This window comes from Grammomys surdaster, unplaced genomic scaffold (genome assembly GCF_004785775.1).
Source record: "Grammomys surdaster isolate TR1022 unplaced genomic scaffold, NIH_TR_1.0 146, whole genome shotgun sequence".
NCBI lineage: Eukaryota > Metazoa > Chordata > Mammalia > Rodentia > Muridae > Grammomys > Grammomys surdaster.
This window is the reverse complement of record NW_021604604.1, coordinates 2,170,124-2,186,538: the sequence shown is the minus strand read 5'-3', so window position 1 is coordinate 2,186,538 and position 16,415 is coordinate 2,170,124. Positions and strand designations below refer to the sequence as shown.

Below are 16,415 nucleotides of genomic sequence, written 5' to 3'. Positions count from 1 at the left end.
TCTTTCTTTCTTTCTTTCTTTCTTTCTTTCTTTCTTTCTTTCTTTCTTTCTTTCTTTCTTTCGGATCTCATTCTGTATCTCAGGTTGACCCGAAGCTTACAATGTAGACTAGGCTAGCCTCAAACAGAGATTCACACACTTGTCCATCTCCTGAGTGTTAAGATGTTTGTGCACCACACCCCACTCCTTTCTTTCTTTTTAGCTTATCAACAAATAATCGGGTATCTAAGGCCTCATTCAAACTTTTTTTTCCTTTTCTGTTTTGTTGCATTATAGATAAGGTACAACTATAGTAGTGATTTTTGGAGTTTACACATTAAAGTAGCAAGAGGTTAAGGTTAGAAATCAAAGCCACTTGTTCTTCCCTTCAGTGACTACCTCAGATCTACTGTGATGGGAAGTTCTCCATTTTGAAATTGGAAGTAACCGTTCTCCAGACTAGCTAGGCAACTGCAAAGGCAGCATGGGGCACATAAAGCCATGATGTCTTCTTCTAAACATTGTGGAACCCATGGTTATGGGATGCCCCTTAGGGTAGGAAGCTGAGTGCTGAGATTTGGTCTATTGCTATGTATTATAATGCTAAGAGCAGGCCCCCAAGGCCTAGTTACCCAGAGAAGAGAAAATACATACATAGACCCAAGTATATGTCCTTGCCCCACAGATAGCTGGGCAGAATTGAGAGAGGTAGGCTTGATATTCCTGGGTTTGGGGTCAGGGGAAACCATGAGGAGAGAGAAGAAGGCAGGAGAGGAGGAAGTAACCATGGGTCAAGTGAGTCATGAAAGCATGGCCATGAGAGCTGGCCAATTTAAGGTAAGAGCAACCCAGATGGAACATGGCAAATTATAATTTAGGGTTATTAATGGGAAAATAGATTCTGACAGCATAGAGGGTAGATATATACATATCTGCCCAACTCTAGTGCTAATAAAGGTTTATTATCCAAGAACTGAATGGTCAATGGTGGGGTAGAAACCCCAGATTGAGATTAAATTTTTTCAACCACGTATTGACAGCCGGTGTTGAGCCTTGGGGGCCTTGCTTATCATCACAATGCATATCAAAAGACAAAACCTCAACAGCTGAGTCATCCAGAAACAGCAGTACAAGGAAATGGTAGTTCAACGCTCTGTGGAGTTACTAGTTCACAGATGCTGTCCTCTTGAATTTTAAGACACTCTCCTTACTCTAACAATATCAAGTAAATACTCTGATTATCTTAATTGTTTAATTTTTTCCAGTTTGGGGAATGGAATCTAAGGGCGTATCTGAGCTGTGCAAGAAAATACTCCACCGCCAGGCGATGGTGGCTCACGCCTTTAATCTCAGCACTTGGGAGGCAGAGGCAGGCAGATTTCTGAGTTCAAGGGCAGCCTGGTCTACAGAGTGATTTCCAGGACAGCCAGGACTACACAGAGAAACCCTGTCTCGAAAAAACCAAGGGAAAAAAAAAAATGAAAATACTCCACCAATGAGATACACTCCCAGCTCCTCTGATAATGTCGTTTAACTGAGAATTGATGTTCAGAATAATTTCAAGTGTTTCACTAGTACATAGCATTGCTGGAATTAGTCTGTGTTCCACAAAACAGTGTGAGCAAAACACAAAGCTCTTGTATTCTTAATCTTGTCTTATGCTGGTTGTACACCCTGGTACTTAATAGCACAATGGGCCAGGCAGTGGGACACGTGCCTTAAATTCCAGTACTCCAGAGGCAGAGGCATGTAGATCTCTGTGAGTTTGAGGCCAGACTGGTCTACAGAGGACAGCCAAGGATACACAGAGAAACCCTGTCTGGGAAGAGCCAAAAAACTAAACCAAACCAAAGAACATGACAGTTTTACAAATAAACCAACAAAGTAGGAGTCTATTGAAAATGGAGTTCAAATTCTCATAAAGGGGTTTGAATTTCTTTTTAAATTTTTGTTTGTTTGTTGAGATTTTTTTGTTTGTTTGTTTGGAGAAGTTTCGTTTTGTTTTCATTGAAACTCTCTGCAGTGAAATTGAACCTGTGGTGGTTATGATTGTGGTGGTAGGAAGAGTGCGTACGAGGGTAGGCTTGAATGTGGGTGGGTGTGCAGTGTACACTTGTAAGCAGCAGCAAAACCTTTCTGAGATATTTGGAGAGGGTATGGCCACAAGTGCTAAGGGTTTGGTGGCCACCAACACCTCCCTGAGGCCATCTCCACCTTGGAGATGTAAGGACAATGTCAGAGTTCCTAAGATATTGTCTGTGCCTTCTGCTGCAGTGGGACCTTTGCTACTAGGGAAAAAATAATCTTATTGGTTCCACAAAAATTCAATTCATTTTTAGGGATTCCACCCCCAGCCTAGGCCCTCATATCCTCCCAAAGACATTAGAGCCTAGGTTGCAGGGGTTGGGGTGGAGGTATGTGTGTGGGGTCCTAATGGCTTTTGCTAGGAGGCTTCTAAGGTGAGTCTTCAGCACAGATTGTATTCTATTTAGAATTTCAAAGCCTGCAAACAGGTCCCTCTCCTTTCATCCCAGGAGTAAGAACAGTCCTCACAGACACCTTTTATCCCAAAGCTTTTCAAGTGCATTCTTGCCTCTGAATTCCAGTAGCTTCTGCAGCTGAGAATTCCAGCAGAGGCCAGTGGGGTCTGTGGAGACAAGTGGCTTGTTCAGGCCCTTGCATGTTTGTTATGCATACACTGCTTGTTTCAGATTGAAGAGAGAAGGGATTACAGGCAGAATCCAGTAAAGGGAACTCTCACCCAAAGAGGAAGCACATTCACAAATGTGGTCGGTACTGTGACTGGCTGGAAGTCTCCAGTAGCTCCCTTCCTAACATGCTGTGCTTTAGAAAATTCTTCTTATATGATAAGGAAATACCTACTCATGCTTCATGAGGCAAAGATGTTTTTTTCTTGTTTTTAAAATCTAAAAGAAACATCATTGTTTCCCATTTTCCTATAATAGACAGCGTTGGACACCAAAAGATGAAACCAACACATAAAAGATGCTCTGTGGAGATCATGTTTGTAGCCTGGTATTCTTTACAGGCATATGTACCCTGCTGTAGCATGCAGGTAACACAACACATTTGAAGATGACAGCGTCATATATGTCAACATTGGGCACCTCTGTTTAAAGGACAAGGACATACCTCTTTGTACCTGAGCTGTCATTGTCATGTGCCTGCTGCATCTGTAGGAAGGGACTTGCATGGCCAGGGCAGAAGGCCCTACCCTTGCTCATGACCACAGGCAGCTTGTTGAACAGATGTCTGTGGTGGCCCTGGGAAGGCTATCTATGGGCAGCAAGCAGTTGGCACGTCAGCCCCCCACATCCTTCTGATCCAACAATGAAATAGTGCACCCGGGGAAGGGAGACTGAAAGAGAAGATGCAGTTGTACTTCGTTCCACTGCTGAATCGTTGAGTTTCACTCCAGACCAAACATGGATGTTTTCACAGGTGAAAAATGTGAATAATGTCTGGGCACTCTCAGCGGAAGAGGGAGGAAAGTATTGATATACGAGCCTTGAAGAAACAGAGTATGGGCACAGTTTATCAGGGAAAAGTCATCAAAATAAATCCTAGAGAAGAACTAGTAGCGTTCGTCCAAACATGAGAGCGGAAATACTAACTTCTCATTGCTCAGAGAGAGGTAGTTGAAGAACCTCAGAAAAGTTGCAAGCTGGCATTCAAACAAGGGCTTGAACTTCAACTCCCATTTCTATGGAGCTGGAGGAACTGCATTGCTGGAAACCTGTTGTGTGTCCTGACTTCCAACATCAAACATCCAGGAAGATACCAAGTCCTCCATCTTGAATGGGTTTGTGCCTTGTTCTTGATTGACAGCAGGGCTCTTTAGTGCCTATACCCATCTTTTTTTTTCCTAAAAAAAAAACCAAAAGCTGGTTTATTAGCCTCTGCCACCATTTCTCTGGGTCTCTAGAGTTGAGACCATCGGATAGTCACAAGATTGGTCTAGTCCATACTTCTTTCTTACATTTATTTTGCAGTTCACACGTCCACTGACGTGTCCAGTGTGCTCCCTCACCCTACCACCGTCATAAGTATGGTGCTGTGGAACCCAAGTGGTCCAGGCTTGGACTTTTTTTTTCCCTAAGAGTCACCAAGGCTGTGGGAAAAAGCAAGAAGCCATTGGAAGCTCTAGGGTGCCTTCTCCTAAAGCTCACTTGGCTTTGGGTTCAGAAATTCAGCTTAGAATGGCAGGTGTCTGGCCTGAATTACAAGGACCTGGGTGGCATCCACCCAGGTCCAGTGTCTGTAAGGACAAAAGCCTAGGAGAAGTCTGGTGTGCTTTGACAAGCTCTTTGTCTTTTTTCCCGTCTCCAGTTACAAACTCAAAGACTTCTAATGTGAAGAAAAGGGTGGAAATGGGAGATTATTGACCACCCTGGGGCCACGGAAAAGGCTCTGTAAACTGACCTTGCTCCGACCCTTCCTAGTAACTAAATTTTCTTTAAAGGTGGAGTGTTGCTGGACTAAAGATGGGAGAGGAGAACTACAGCCTGTGCTTGATTCATTACAAGATAATACGTAGTTTGTTCCTAGCGGTTAGCTGCTTCTCTTCAGTTCAAGTGAGAATTTTAACTAGGGTAATTTAAAAGTTTCTCAAGTACAAGGTGTCATGATTCTGGGAAGGAGGTAATTAACAAGGCCCAGGAATGAATCCTGAATAAGTTTGCATTGTGTTTCTGATTGCTTTGTGGCAAAGTGGGTATTCATTAGGATGAAGGAAAAGTTCATTAAGGCAATGTTGATTTTTCTTTTCAAAACAGACTGTGATCTGAATACTTTGGCCAACCAGACATCCCACTGTTCCCAGCAATTAGCATATCATAGAAAGCTTCATTTCTGGTTTGTTTTGCTGGATCTCAGCATTTCTGTTCAGTGTTTTAAAGGTCTGAAAATGAGAAAGAAAAAGCAGTCATTTATGGTTAATCTTTGATTTCCTTTCCTCTTTGGCCATAGTGTTTAAATGAAGCAATATCATACACACACACGCACACACACACACATACACATACACAAACCCATACACACACCAAATCCCAAATCTGAAACCTAGCAAAGCATCCAGCTTGTGGTGAATGTTGGAGGAATGTGATAGAGGCAGGCCCAGCATTCTTCAGAGGTAGTGCTAGAAAGAAGATTTAACCATGGCCTAGCCACATGTATATACAGAGTAGGTACTGTAGAGTCAATAGCATGTAGAATGTCTTAGTAAGCTATGTTTTCCTCTGGGTGACAGTACCCTTTCTTCTTTGTATGATAGATGTATTGTGTGGTGTGTTGACTCCCTCCTCTCCTTCTAGTTGAGAAAGGAATTTCCAATAGGAACACATACGCCAACTGTGACCCAGTGAAGGTTATATGTTGACCAGTTCTTGGTGGAAGGTGACCCAGAGCCTGCATCTCTAAGTCCTGGTTAAGTAACTCAGTAATGAGAAGCAGATTTGTAACCTACATACTGGGTTTGGGGTCCATCATCTGCTACTTCAGTGTACATGGCCTAGGCACTGTTTCCACAGTAGTAAGCACTGTTATGAAGCTACAGGGATTGCTAAATGAGATTACCACAAATAAGCCATCCAGTCCAAGGCAATAGGAATCTGAGATGATAGTTCCATTCCCTCCAGCTCCTGTCATCATGAAGAGATGATATCTGGAAATTTAGTCAGAGAGTTGTAGATAAAGACATGGGAGAGAGCCATATGAATTCCCTTACACCATCACCCCTCAGTGAGACAAAGGACTCCATAAGGAAGAGCACACTTTAGGGAGGGTAAGTGGATTGGGTGACATGACTACACACACCACCCTGTTCTCGCTTGTGTTTGGAGGACTGAGGCACTTGGTGAACTGGGGAACTCTCTAAAAAGTCGTAATGGAAATGCAGGGAGATTGGTGTCCTGGGCCACCATGGAACAACAAGGAAAATCCAGTGTTTGGAACTCTTGAGTATTTCTTGAGTGGCCCAGAGAGTGTTCCATCATCCCCTGCTTCTTCTACAACTGGGGCTAGACCTCAGTTCCACAGCAGAGGCAGCAGAGCTGGACCATGAAGGGCCCAGAAAACTCTTCATCTTAAACAAAATGAGGCCAAAATCTAAAATCCTGCAAGTAGTCTGCCTCCCTTTTAAAGAACATTGAATTTACTCCCCCCCCCACTTCCCTGTGTATTTACACATACATGTTTGTGAGTCTGTGAACTACCTCAAATCTGAGTGGTCCCTTCTCTTGGTCCTCTTTCTCATCACTTCAATGGTCTATTTCATAAACACACAGTAAATTCCCTGACCCATGGTGGTTTTAGAGAAAAAGAAGTTGATCGGTTTCATCATGCTTAGGTGGCTACTGATTGGTCCAGTTAGGGGAAAGGGCTCACAGCAGACCAACGTCTCCCACACTCAAGTTCTATTCTCCCAAGCCACTTTTAATTTTTATTTTTTAGTATTGCAGTGTTCAGGATAACTCCCGGAACCTCGGGTGTGCTTGGCAAGCATCCAGCCACTGGTCTGTCCTCAACACCCCCATTTCTTATGCCTGAGAATCTGTTCTCTCAGTGGCATGCCCACATGGCTCTCCTTGGTTGTATGTTACAGATATGTGATTCTGTTTTGTTGTTTGTTTTGGAGATAGTCCTCTGCTGGCCTCACATTTGAATTGGCTATGTAGCTGAAGGTGACTTTGAACTTCTGAGTCTCCTACCTCTGCCTCTCAAGTGCTGCAGGGTGTGGTCACGCCCAGTTCATGTCATGTTAGGGATTGAGCCCACAGTGTTGTGCATGCTAGGCAAACCCTATCTCCAGCTTATGTGTTGGGTGCAGGCTAAGTAGCCGAAGTACATTCTTTTTCAATATATCAGATCATGGGCTATGTAATATCAGTACCAACCATTTCCATTGTCTTTTCTGTGAGCTGAAGATGTCTCAGCAGTACCTTAGCATCTGAGGGGAAGGTGCAGTGTTTAAGAAATTGCTAATGTGCAGGGATAGTTTTCAACAAGAAACCAAATGACATAAAAATCAAGAAGTATACATTTAGAACCAAATAGTTTACATATATAGGAAGTTAGAAAAAAAATGTCAGCCTTTTCATCTCTATTTGTATATCTACTTACTACTGTGATGACCCTGAACAAGAAATAGAGATTTGATGGTTCATTTTCTTCAAGGATTATTGCCTATTGCAATAGAAAGTAGCAGCTCATCACACACATTGTGCCAGCCGTGGGCTGCTAGGATGTCTACAGCAGAGATGACAAATGCTGCCTTAAGGCTCAAAGGAATATTGTCACTTGCTATTTTGCTAGGCTAAATGACTCCTTCCTCTTCACCTCCCTGCCTCACTAGGTAGAATACATCCAGCTCCAGATGCTGCTTAGCATAACTAAGAGGCTCTGCCATTGGTGACCATAGCCTTTTCTCGCCATCTTGGTGAGGTAGGTGAGTGAGATTTAGGGCTATTTCCCTAGTCAGATAATGTGCTTGGTTTTTTCCCAGACTGAAAGGAAAACAATCACGAAGAGTATCACTTCACCATAATAGAAGCCAACTTCATACAAAGTAAATTGGGAAATAATCTGCTTTGGAAGCTTGCACATGAAAACAAGCCTAAAGGGGCGATTTGCCTGTTAATGGCGTTGTTTCTGGCTGGAATCTTGGTTTATAATCTCATTGGCTTGTAATGTCTGAGTTTCATTTGGATATGCAGGCATCTCTGGAAGGCACATCCCTGTGGATCACAGGAGGGGAAGAACTGACTTTGTGTTTCCCACTGTGGGAGGGTCCTGTGAAGTACAGTGAAGTGTGGCTGTCTGAGAAATGCAATAGGAGACGATGCCATCTTTATAAGAGTCTCCTAGTAGTATTGTTATGAAATATAAATGTGGTGACAGCAGGCAGTATCTGGCAGGCCTAGGCCAAGGTGTCCCCCTGAGAAATCACGCCAGACAATGGGCCAAATTGAGGGGAAGTTTATTCTGGGGGAAAGAAGGGAGTGGGGACCGGGAAAAGGGGTAGAGGCAGAGAAAGGGGGATGGAGAAGTGCAAAAAGAGAAAAAGAGAGAAGACAGAGGGAACAGAGAGAGGGGGCAAGAAGGGAGGCTAGGATAACAGTATACACTGTCTCCCACTGCTGTACCTGGCCACTGGCGGGTGATGACACAAGCCTAGGTCCCTAGGAGGAGCTTAGCAGAACTATCTGTGAACCAACAGGTAGCATATAAAATTGTAGCTTCACTCAAGGATCAGTAGCTAAATCGTTAAAGCAGGAAAGGAAACATAATTTTCAGTATCTCTTGATTTAAATAAAAAATCCAGATATCCCCAGAGGAGTATAAAACAAGTGCAGATCACTGGACAGCAGAGCTCCTTGTGACCATACAGATTACTCCCCAGGAAGCTTCAGTGCCTCGAGTTAAGTGCCTGATGGACTGATATTTTCAGGAAGCACGAAGGAAATCAAAGAAGGCAACAAACCAACAAACCTGGCTCTTGGGGACACTACCCCTCCCCTAGCTCCTTGATATCTTAATAAAGTCATCTGTGTTGCGTGAAGTTTTACACTCTACCCACCTTTGCTCCAGGAAGTTGCCACTCTACCAGCCCCCACCTGGCTTCCCTCAATTCTTCGGATAAAAGATACACACAATTGTTCCTTTTCAACTGGCCTTCTTGGCGCAATTGCTGGGCACTACTATCTTCCACCTGGAAAAGTGAGCCCTTACTACTTTCTTATCTCTGTCTCTCCCACCCACCCTAAACTTCAGTTGTTAAACTCCCCTGACCACCCACCTATAGGAGCTGCTTGTTTGTCCACTCCATTTTGAGTTCTCACTTGGCTCTTAGTTTCTGCCTGTACCTTCCACCCAGCAATTGGCCCATGGCTTTCTTTATTGACAGATCAAGAACCGATTGGGGAACAGGACCTTAGGCATCAGAACTGCCGCCTACACAGCAGTCTCATGGTTCTACATCAGTTTGCCACCTACAGGTCAGCATTGGTCCAGAGGAAATAGGAAGATTGAGACCATGTGTCCATTTTCTATGGTTCACCAAGTTCCCTAGCTCTTTCTCTCTGCCCTCCTAGCTCCTTCTCTCTGCCCTGCAGCCTATATCATCATTTCCAGTCTCTATCCAGCAGCCACTGTGATCTAGAAAAGCATCTTTATCCTGCCACCGTCCACCCATTTCCCTGTCTGAATAGTCAGCGTCACTCCATTACCTTTCTGTCAGGTGAGAATTCTTACTGTGATTCCTTCTGCTCTCTCCTCCCATAAATATCCAGCCCCACAACTTCTTTATGTCCCGTGGACTTTGTACAAGCTGTTCCATACAACCAGAATGCATTTCTTACCCTTTCCCTTATAATCTGGCTTGAACTTTCCAATTTCTTTCTTCCTAGATATCAATATGTACATGTTTCTGACTCTAGATATACATGCCAACTTCTACCATCAATCTTGGGTGACAAACTTCCTCTGATCGCAGCCCATCTCTCTCAGGTTTTTTTTTTTTTTTTTTTTTTTTTTTTTGAGACAGGATTTGTCTGTGTAGCCCTGGCTGTCCTGGAATTCTGTAGACCAAGGTGGTCCCACTCTGATATTCATGGCCTCCGCCTTCCAAGTGCTTGAATTAAAGGTGTACGCTACCACACCCAGCCTTCTCCCTTCTCCCTAATTTGTGTCTCCTTATGGATTATACACACCTGAGGAAGAAAGCCATATCTGCATGCTGTGTCATTCTCTCCTTAGTCCCAAGCAGGGTGCCTGGAGCACAGAAGTAGGGTTCTGATGGATATTCATTGAAATGTGAATGAATATACTACACAATTCATATTTATACTTTTATTATAATTCCCTTGGGTTATTTAATGGCTCTCTATACACATCACCAATGTTTGACATCTCCCAGTGCTGATCACCCTGATTTCTGGACAATACTCATCCCCATGGTTTATGTTCAGGGAGTATTATCTATTAACAGATAATGGACATTTGACATACTTACTCCCTAGCATAGCAGTCTAAACAGATACTTCAGAGGGAAACAATATTAGGCAGTGTGTAGGTGGGGTTATTGTCTGCAGATTAGCAAGGGAGATAAAAGCAAAACTAGACAACTTACTGAGTGTCCTCTGCCTCTGAACAGAAACAATCATGGTGATATTAACATCACTCACACCATGGTGCAACTTACTGAATTATAAACACATTTTTGTTTGTTTTGTTCATTGCTTTGATCTGCTTATTTGTTTGTTTGGTTTTGGGGACAGGGTTTCTCTGTGTTGCCCTGACTCTCCTGGAACACATTCTGTAGCCCAGGTTGGTCTTGAATTCATACATCTGCCTGCCTTTGCCTTCTGAATGCTAAGATTAAGCCACCATGCTTGGACAAGTTTAATTTAATATATGTGAGTGTGTGTCTGTATGTATATCTGTGCATGTACCTTTTGCATGACTAAGAACCCTAGAGGCCAGAAGAAAGTATCCCCTAGAACTGGAGGTACAGATGGTTATGTTCTGTTGTGTGTCTCCTGAGAATTGAACCTGGGTCCATCATCAGTTCCTGCCTCCAAGTTTCTGTCTTGTTTGAGTTCCTTGACTTTATTCCATGGTGAACAGTGACGTGGGTAGTTTATGTCATAGCCAGTGAATATTAACCCATGAACCATCTCTCCAGCTTCTGACATAAATTCTCTGTAGAAGACTATGAAGGCCAGATTACCCTAGTGTGAGGCTAATATCCACACTGGGCACATAGAAAGGTGCACAGTCCCGCCTGTTATGCCTTAACTGTGAGAATCTGCTTGGCAAAGATAATGATTCTCCACCAGTCTTTCCTATACTGCAGTTTTTTCCCCATCCTGTGCCATTTATAAGGTAGATATCTAGAGATTACAGTTTGTAATGGGATCATTGAAGACATTTTTTTCCAGGGATGTACACTACTGACGCCTAGAGTTAATCCTTATGGTGGTTTTCTTCCTGCCCAGAGTTGGCATTGGAAATATCATGGCGATAATAAATTAATATTAATAAATAATAAATAATGCTTTCTTATAGTAATAACTCTTTCTTTTAAAATATCTTTTGCAGACAAAAAGCCCCAAGCTGTCCCACAGTCCTCAACCTTCCAATTTGGGGGATCCAGTTGAACATTTATCAGAGACATCTGGTGACTCTTTGGAAGCCATGTCTGAGGGTGATGTACCAAGTCCTTTTGCTAGAGGCAGTCGGACTCGGGCGAGCCTTCCCGTGGTGAGGTCAACCAATCAAACAAAGGAAAGATCCCTGGGTAAGCTTCAAAAGGCAGTTTCACATGCTTCTCTCTATCTTACTTCCTGTACATGTTTTTATGCTTCTGAGCATTTGCCCTTGGACTTAGATATCAACTTGATCTTACTCTACAAATGCTGACGCTAGAAGAGTTTGCTGGTTTAAAAGTATGTGAGTTTTCCATCACTGACAATTTCCCTACGTAGTGTTTCATAAAACAGAAAGATTTATTTTGGTTCACTGTTTTAAAGATTTTAGTCCATGTTTGACTGGCTCTGTTGCTTCCCTTTTGGGCCTGTGGGAAGACAGTAATTATGGAGGAGCAAAATGGCCTACTGTCTGGGCCTGCTCCATCAGTCAACAGGTTCTCCAGCACAGGAGTGAGGATGCACATTTCCAATTCCTGTGGTGTCCTTCACTGTATCCCACTTACTGGAGCTATGTCGTTGAGACACCACTTTGTAATGGCCCATTCTGCCTCACGTTTGTGGACCACTTTGCCCCGGCCCAAGCTGCTCCAGTCCGTGGGTCAGGGTCTAGCAAGAGAGAGAGTGGGGATGGAGGGGCAAGAGACATGAAGAATGGAGACAAGACAGAGGGTCTGATCAAGTCTCTCCTTATTGAAAGGAAATCCTGGGTATGTATACCCTTGACCACGTGCCTTGCCCTCGTGAACAAGCAGGGGAACAAAGCTGAAGGCACTTTGTCATGTGCCTTGTAGCCATGGATACCATGTGCGCCTTGCAGTTAGGGTCACTAAGCAGCAAAATAAGATATGTGAGAAAAACAGGATGTTTATCAGAGTGTGCTCAGCTGTTGTGGGCTGTTGAAAACAAGTCTCTTGTCAGGGTATATGGCAGCTTTCTGCTAGGACTTGGCTCCCAACAGCCTACCTCACAACAGGAAGGATGCCTTCCTTCCTTCCTTAATCTACTATTTTACTCCTGTGAGGAGAACAGACATCATGGTGGAGTATGTGGTAGAACAGAGCTATGGTTAGGATGCAGGCAGGGAAAGGAAGGGCCAAGGGTCTCCAGTGATCTGTCTTTCATGTGGTTCCACTGTCCCAGGGTGTCATCACCTCCTAGGATTGGTGCTGGCTGGTAGATGAGCCCTTTTCCTATAGGCCTTTGTGAGGACTTTAAGATCTAAAGAAAAATAAATATCAAGTTACGCAGGCTAGTTTTATGTCAACCTGACAGAAGCTAGAGTCGTTGGAGAGGAGGCAGTCTCAATTGTGGAAGGTCTCCATAAAATCAGGCTGTGGGAAGCCTGAGGGACATTTTCTTATTAAGCAGCACCCTTCTCTAGCCTCTGTATCAGCTCCTGCCTCCAGGTTCCTGCCCTATTAGAGTTCCCATCCTGACATAATTCCATAATGAACAGTTATTTGGATGTGTAAGTTGAATAAACCCTGTGTGCCCCAACTTGCTTTGGGCATGGTGTTTCATCAGAACAGTAGTAACCATGACTAAGACACCCGTGTTAACACTTGCACAAGTCCAGGCTATTTCTGGGGCTGAGCTCACTCTGAATTGTCTAGGATTTTCTACTTTAGCCATCACATTGGGAATGCTTTCCAGTTTCCTGGACAAGGGAATAACCCAGGAGTAAACTAGAGGGGAGCCTATCCTCACCCTAGTCCCAGAAGGCACAATGGTTGGGGCATGAGCCCTGAGAGGGGGCTTTTCTTAGCCTCTCTGGACTTGTCAGGCTCCTCTCTCTTGGTTTGAAGGGCTTCTCAGGTGAGGCACAGCTTTCCTTCTAACCAGTTTTACCAAAAGGTAAAAGACCTCTTTTTGCCTTTACCCCAGCTATTCATCCCCTGAATTAGAAGTTCACTTTTTATCTTCTGTTGCCTTTCTTATCCCCTTTACAAAATGTGCAGGTTATAGGGTGTAGATTTCCTTGCCCTCTGTGCTGGTGTTTCGTGTACCACCCCTCAACATTTTAAGGGTTTCACTTAATACTTGTGTTTGCAGACAGGTGGAGTTGGGGGAAGAGGGGACAGACAAGGGGTCAGTGCAGAAGACAACTGAACTCTGCCACAAAAATCCCAGCAAACTGTTGTTGGAAGAATATAGAGAAGATAGGTGTGAGTTCGTGCCTTGATTTTGTTTCCTTGTTGCAGAGAATATCCAGAGTAGACTGCGTTCAGACGCCATTCTGGCTGTTCAGACAAACCCTAGCCCAAACAAAACAATGCTTGTGTTATTTGTGTGGTTTCAGACATCACCCTAGCTACCTTAAAAGACACGCTGTTAGCCGGGCAGTGGTGGCGCACGCCTTTAATCCCAGCACTTGGGAGGCAGAGGCAGGTGGATTTCTGAGTTCGAGGCCAGCCTGGTCTACAGAGTGAGTTCCAGGACAGCCAGGGCTATACAGAGAAACCCTGTCTCGAAAAAACCAAAAAAAAAAAAAAAAAAAAAGACACGCTGTTGCTTATGTTATCAATATTATTAATATTTTAAAGTGTTTACCCAGTTATGTTTATTGTTATTTGCTACTGTTTTGTTGTTTGTGTGCATATGTGTGTGAAGGATATATGTGTGAGTGTGGGTGCCCACGTGCCATGGCATGGAGGAAGACAGAAGATAACCTTTCTACCTTGTTTTAGAGACAGAGTCTTGTTTGTGCTGGGCTGAGTATTTCTCGGTTGAGTGTTTCAGGCTAGCTGGACCTAGGGCTCTGGGTGATCTCTCATCTCACTGTAAGAGTACCAGGATTGGTGTTGGAGCGATGCCTCAGTGGTTAACAGCATTGGCTGCTCTTCCAGAAGTCCTGAGTTCAATTCCCAGCAACCACATGGTGGCTCACACCACCTATAATGGGATCTGATGCCCTCTCCTGGTGTGCATGAAGACAGCTACAGTGTACTCATATTATTTATTATTATCACTTATTAATAAGTCTTTTTAAAAAGTTTCTTTTTTAAAAAGAGTGCTGAGATTATAGATACCTGTCAGCACATGGGGTTTTATGTGAGTTCTGAGAATCGAACCCCATTTGCTTTTTAACTGGACACATATACAAGGTTCAGTATTGAGTATGCTATGTAAATGGCATATGTATGTAAAAGGTACGTTATGATCAAGTAAGAACACCTACCATTTTGTTATTTCATCTCCAATTAAGTCTTAAACTAAGATCTAACAATTCTGTGTACTTTGGGGGTGCACTGTGACGTTTTATCACAAGTACACAGTGGATCCTGATTGCATTCGTTGGGGCAATTAACATTCCTACTATCTTCTTATTGGCATTCCTGTTATTCATAAAACATAATCATTATTATAAAATGTGGACTGTTTGTGACTTTGCACTCCATGCTGGTGAGAAGCTCTGCTGATGTCTCTGCTGATCCAGTCTCAGTGTATGTAAGCAGCAGCAAGCACTCAGTATCATTTTTAACACTGAATTTCAAGCTGGGCGTGATCGTGCACACCGGAAATCCCAGTGCTTGTGAGGCTAAGTGGAAAAGATTTTGAGTGAGAGGTGAGAGTGGGTTGCAGAGTGAATTTGAGACCAGCTTGGACTGCATTGGACCTGGCTGTCCTAGAACTAACTAGCTCTATAGACCAGGCAGGCCTTGAACTCACAAAGATCCACCTGCCTCTTGAGTGCAGGGATTAAAGTCATGTGTCACCACCACCCAGCTTTTGCTCTTAATCTTCTGTACTTGTTGTTAAGGTAATAATTCAGGGTCCTTGTTTTGCAGATAAGACAAGAAGACCACAGATAATATTGTGTATATTGTGTGTGTGTGTGTGTGTGTGTGATTTCTATGGCCTGTCAGTTAAATCACAGAATCAGGAAATATGAGCCCTAGATCTCATTAGCTGTATCTTACAGTGATATCTCTGGGACCTCAGGGGCTAGCATGCAACCTGGGTGAACAGTGCTCAGGACAGTGTGAGGACAGACAAAACCTTCCTATTGCCCCCAGGCTGTGGCTTCCACCTGGATTAAAGAGCTTTGTGCTTTCTTAGCCACAGTCATCCCTGAAGAGGGAGCCAGGCTGGGAATGGAATTTCTCCTTTGTGCTTTGCAGGAAATGGGGTGTGTGGGGGGGTTAGGTCTCTGTGAAGATTGCCCCTGTTTTGCCAAATAAAGTAACGATAAGAAGCTCCTGTGTGCCTTCCCCCACCCCTGGGAACCTGAGCCTGCTGGATAATGGACCCTTTGTCTTCAAGGGAGGAATTTCCTCTGGCTGTCAAGGCAGCTGGCCTTGCAGGTGGATACCTGCCCAGCGTGGAAATCCCTCCTTCAGTAGAGAGAGAGAGAGAGAGAGAGAGGAGAGGCTACAAGAGCACTGATAGCCTTGCCCAGGGCATTACTCAGGGGACATTTCTGGTTGCCTGTGTTTCTGTAAACTGCTCTTTCTGCAAAGTGCCTATAAACACATAGTCACAGCAAATTAGCGACTTATTCAAGAGGTTCAATTCCATTACCTCAATAAGGGGCATTTAACTTGTGAATTTTCCAACTTCTGGAGAGAAACAAAGGGACGCAGGGAGAGGAGAAGACAGGAGACAAAAGACATAAGAAGTTTGTCAAAAGGGAGGCTACCTGTGAGAAGGGCTTTAAGCCAGCAATGTTAATGCTGCCCTTGACTGCTTCCTTGTGGCCAACTTGGGAATTTCCTCTGGGATGCACCTGATGCCCAGGGTGCTGTTGACTGGGGTTGATGAGCCCGTGGAATGAAGGGAAAATGTGAGTCACCAGGAGCCTGCAAACACAGTCTCCTTTCCAAGGTCCTTACTCAGCCTTGCCTTGATTAAGGAAATCCCCTTGTGTCTGGTCTTATTTAACACAAAGACACACAGAAGAACAGTCCCCAGAGTCCCAGTACAGAGGACTAGAAGTGTAACTGTAATACTCACTGATGTGTTTATAAAGAGATAAAGAGATACAGAGTATGTTCTGTACGTGTGTGGAGAGGTATGGAAGAAGGGAATGTGTCAGCGGGCCCATGCAGAGGCATCTCTTCCCACTGAGGGACCAGTCACACACCGGTATAGCATAGAATAGAGTTTATTCAGGGCATGGGGAGGGGAGCCAGGAGGGTAGTAGAGAGAGAAAGACAGAGAGAGAGAGAGAGAGAGAGAGAGAGAGAGAGAGAGAGAGAGAGAGAGAGC

General features: G+C 44.0%; 1 protein-coding gene across 8 annotated transcripts in view; it reads left to right on the top strand.

Annotated features, from left to right (window-relative positions):
- The window catches only part of Kiaa1217 (KIAA1217 ortholog), a 294,129-nt gene that overhangs the window by 133,163 nt on the left and 144,551 nt on the right, over nucleotides 1–16,415 (top strand). For all 8 annotated transcript variants that reach the window (XM_028764815.1, XM_028764814.1, XM_028764810.1 and 5 more), the window contains exon 3: nucleotides 11,098–11,296. In XM_028764815.1, the coding sequence (XP_028620648.1) occupies nucleotides 11,098–11,296 (199 nt within the window). The remainder of the gene's footprint in view (nucleotides 1–11,097; nucleotides 11,297–16,415) is intronic.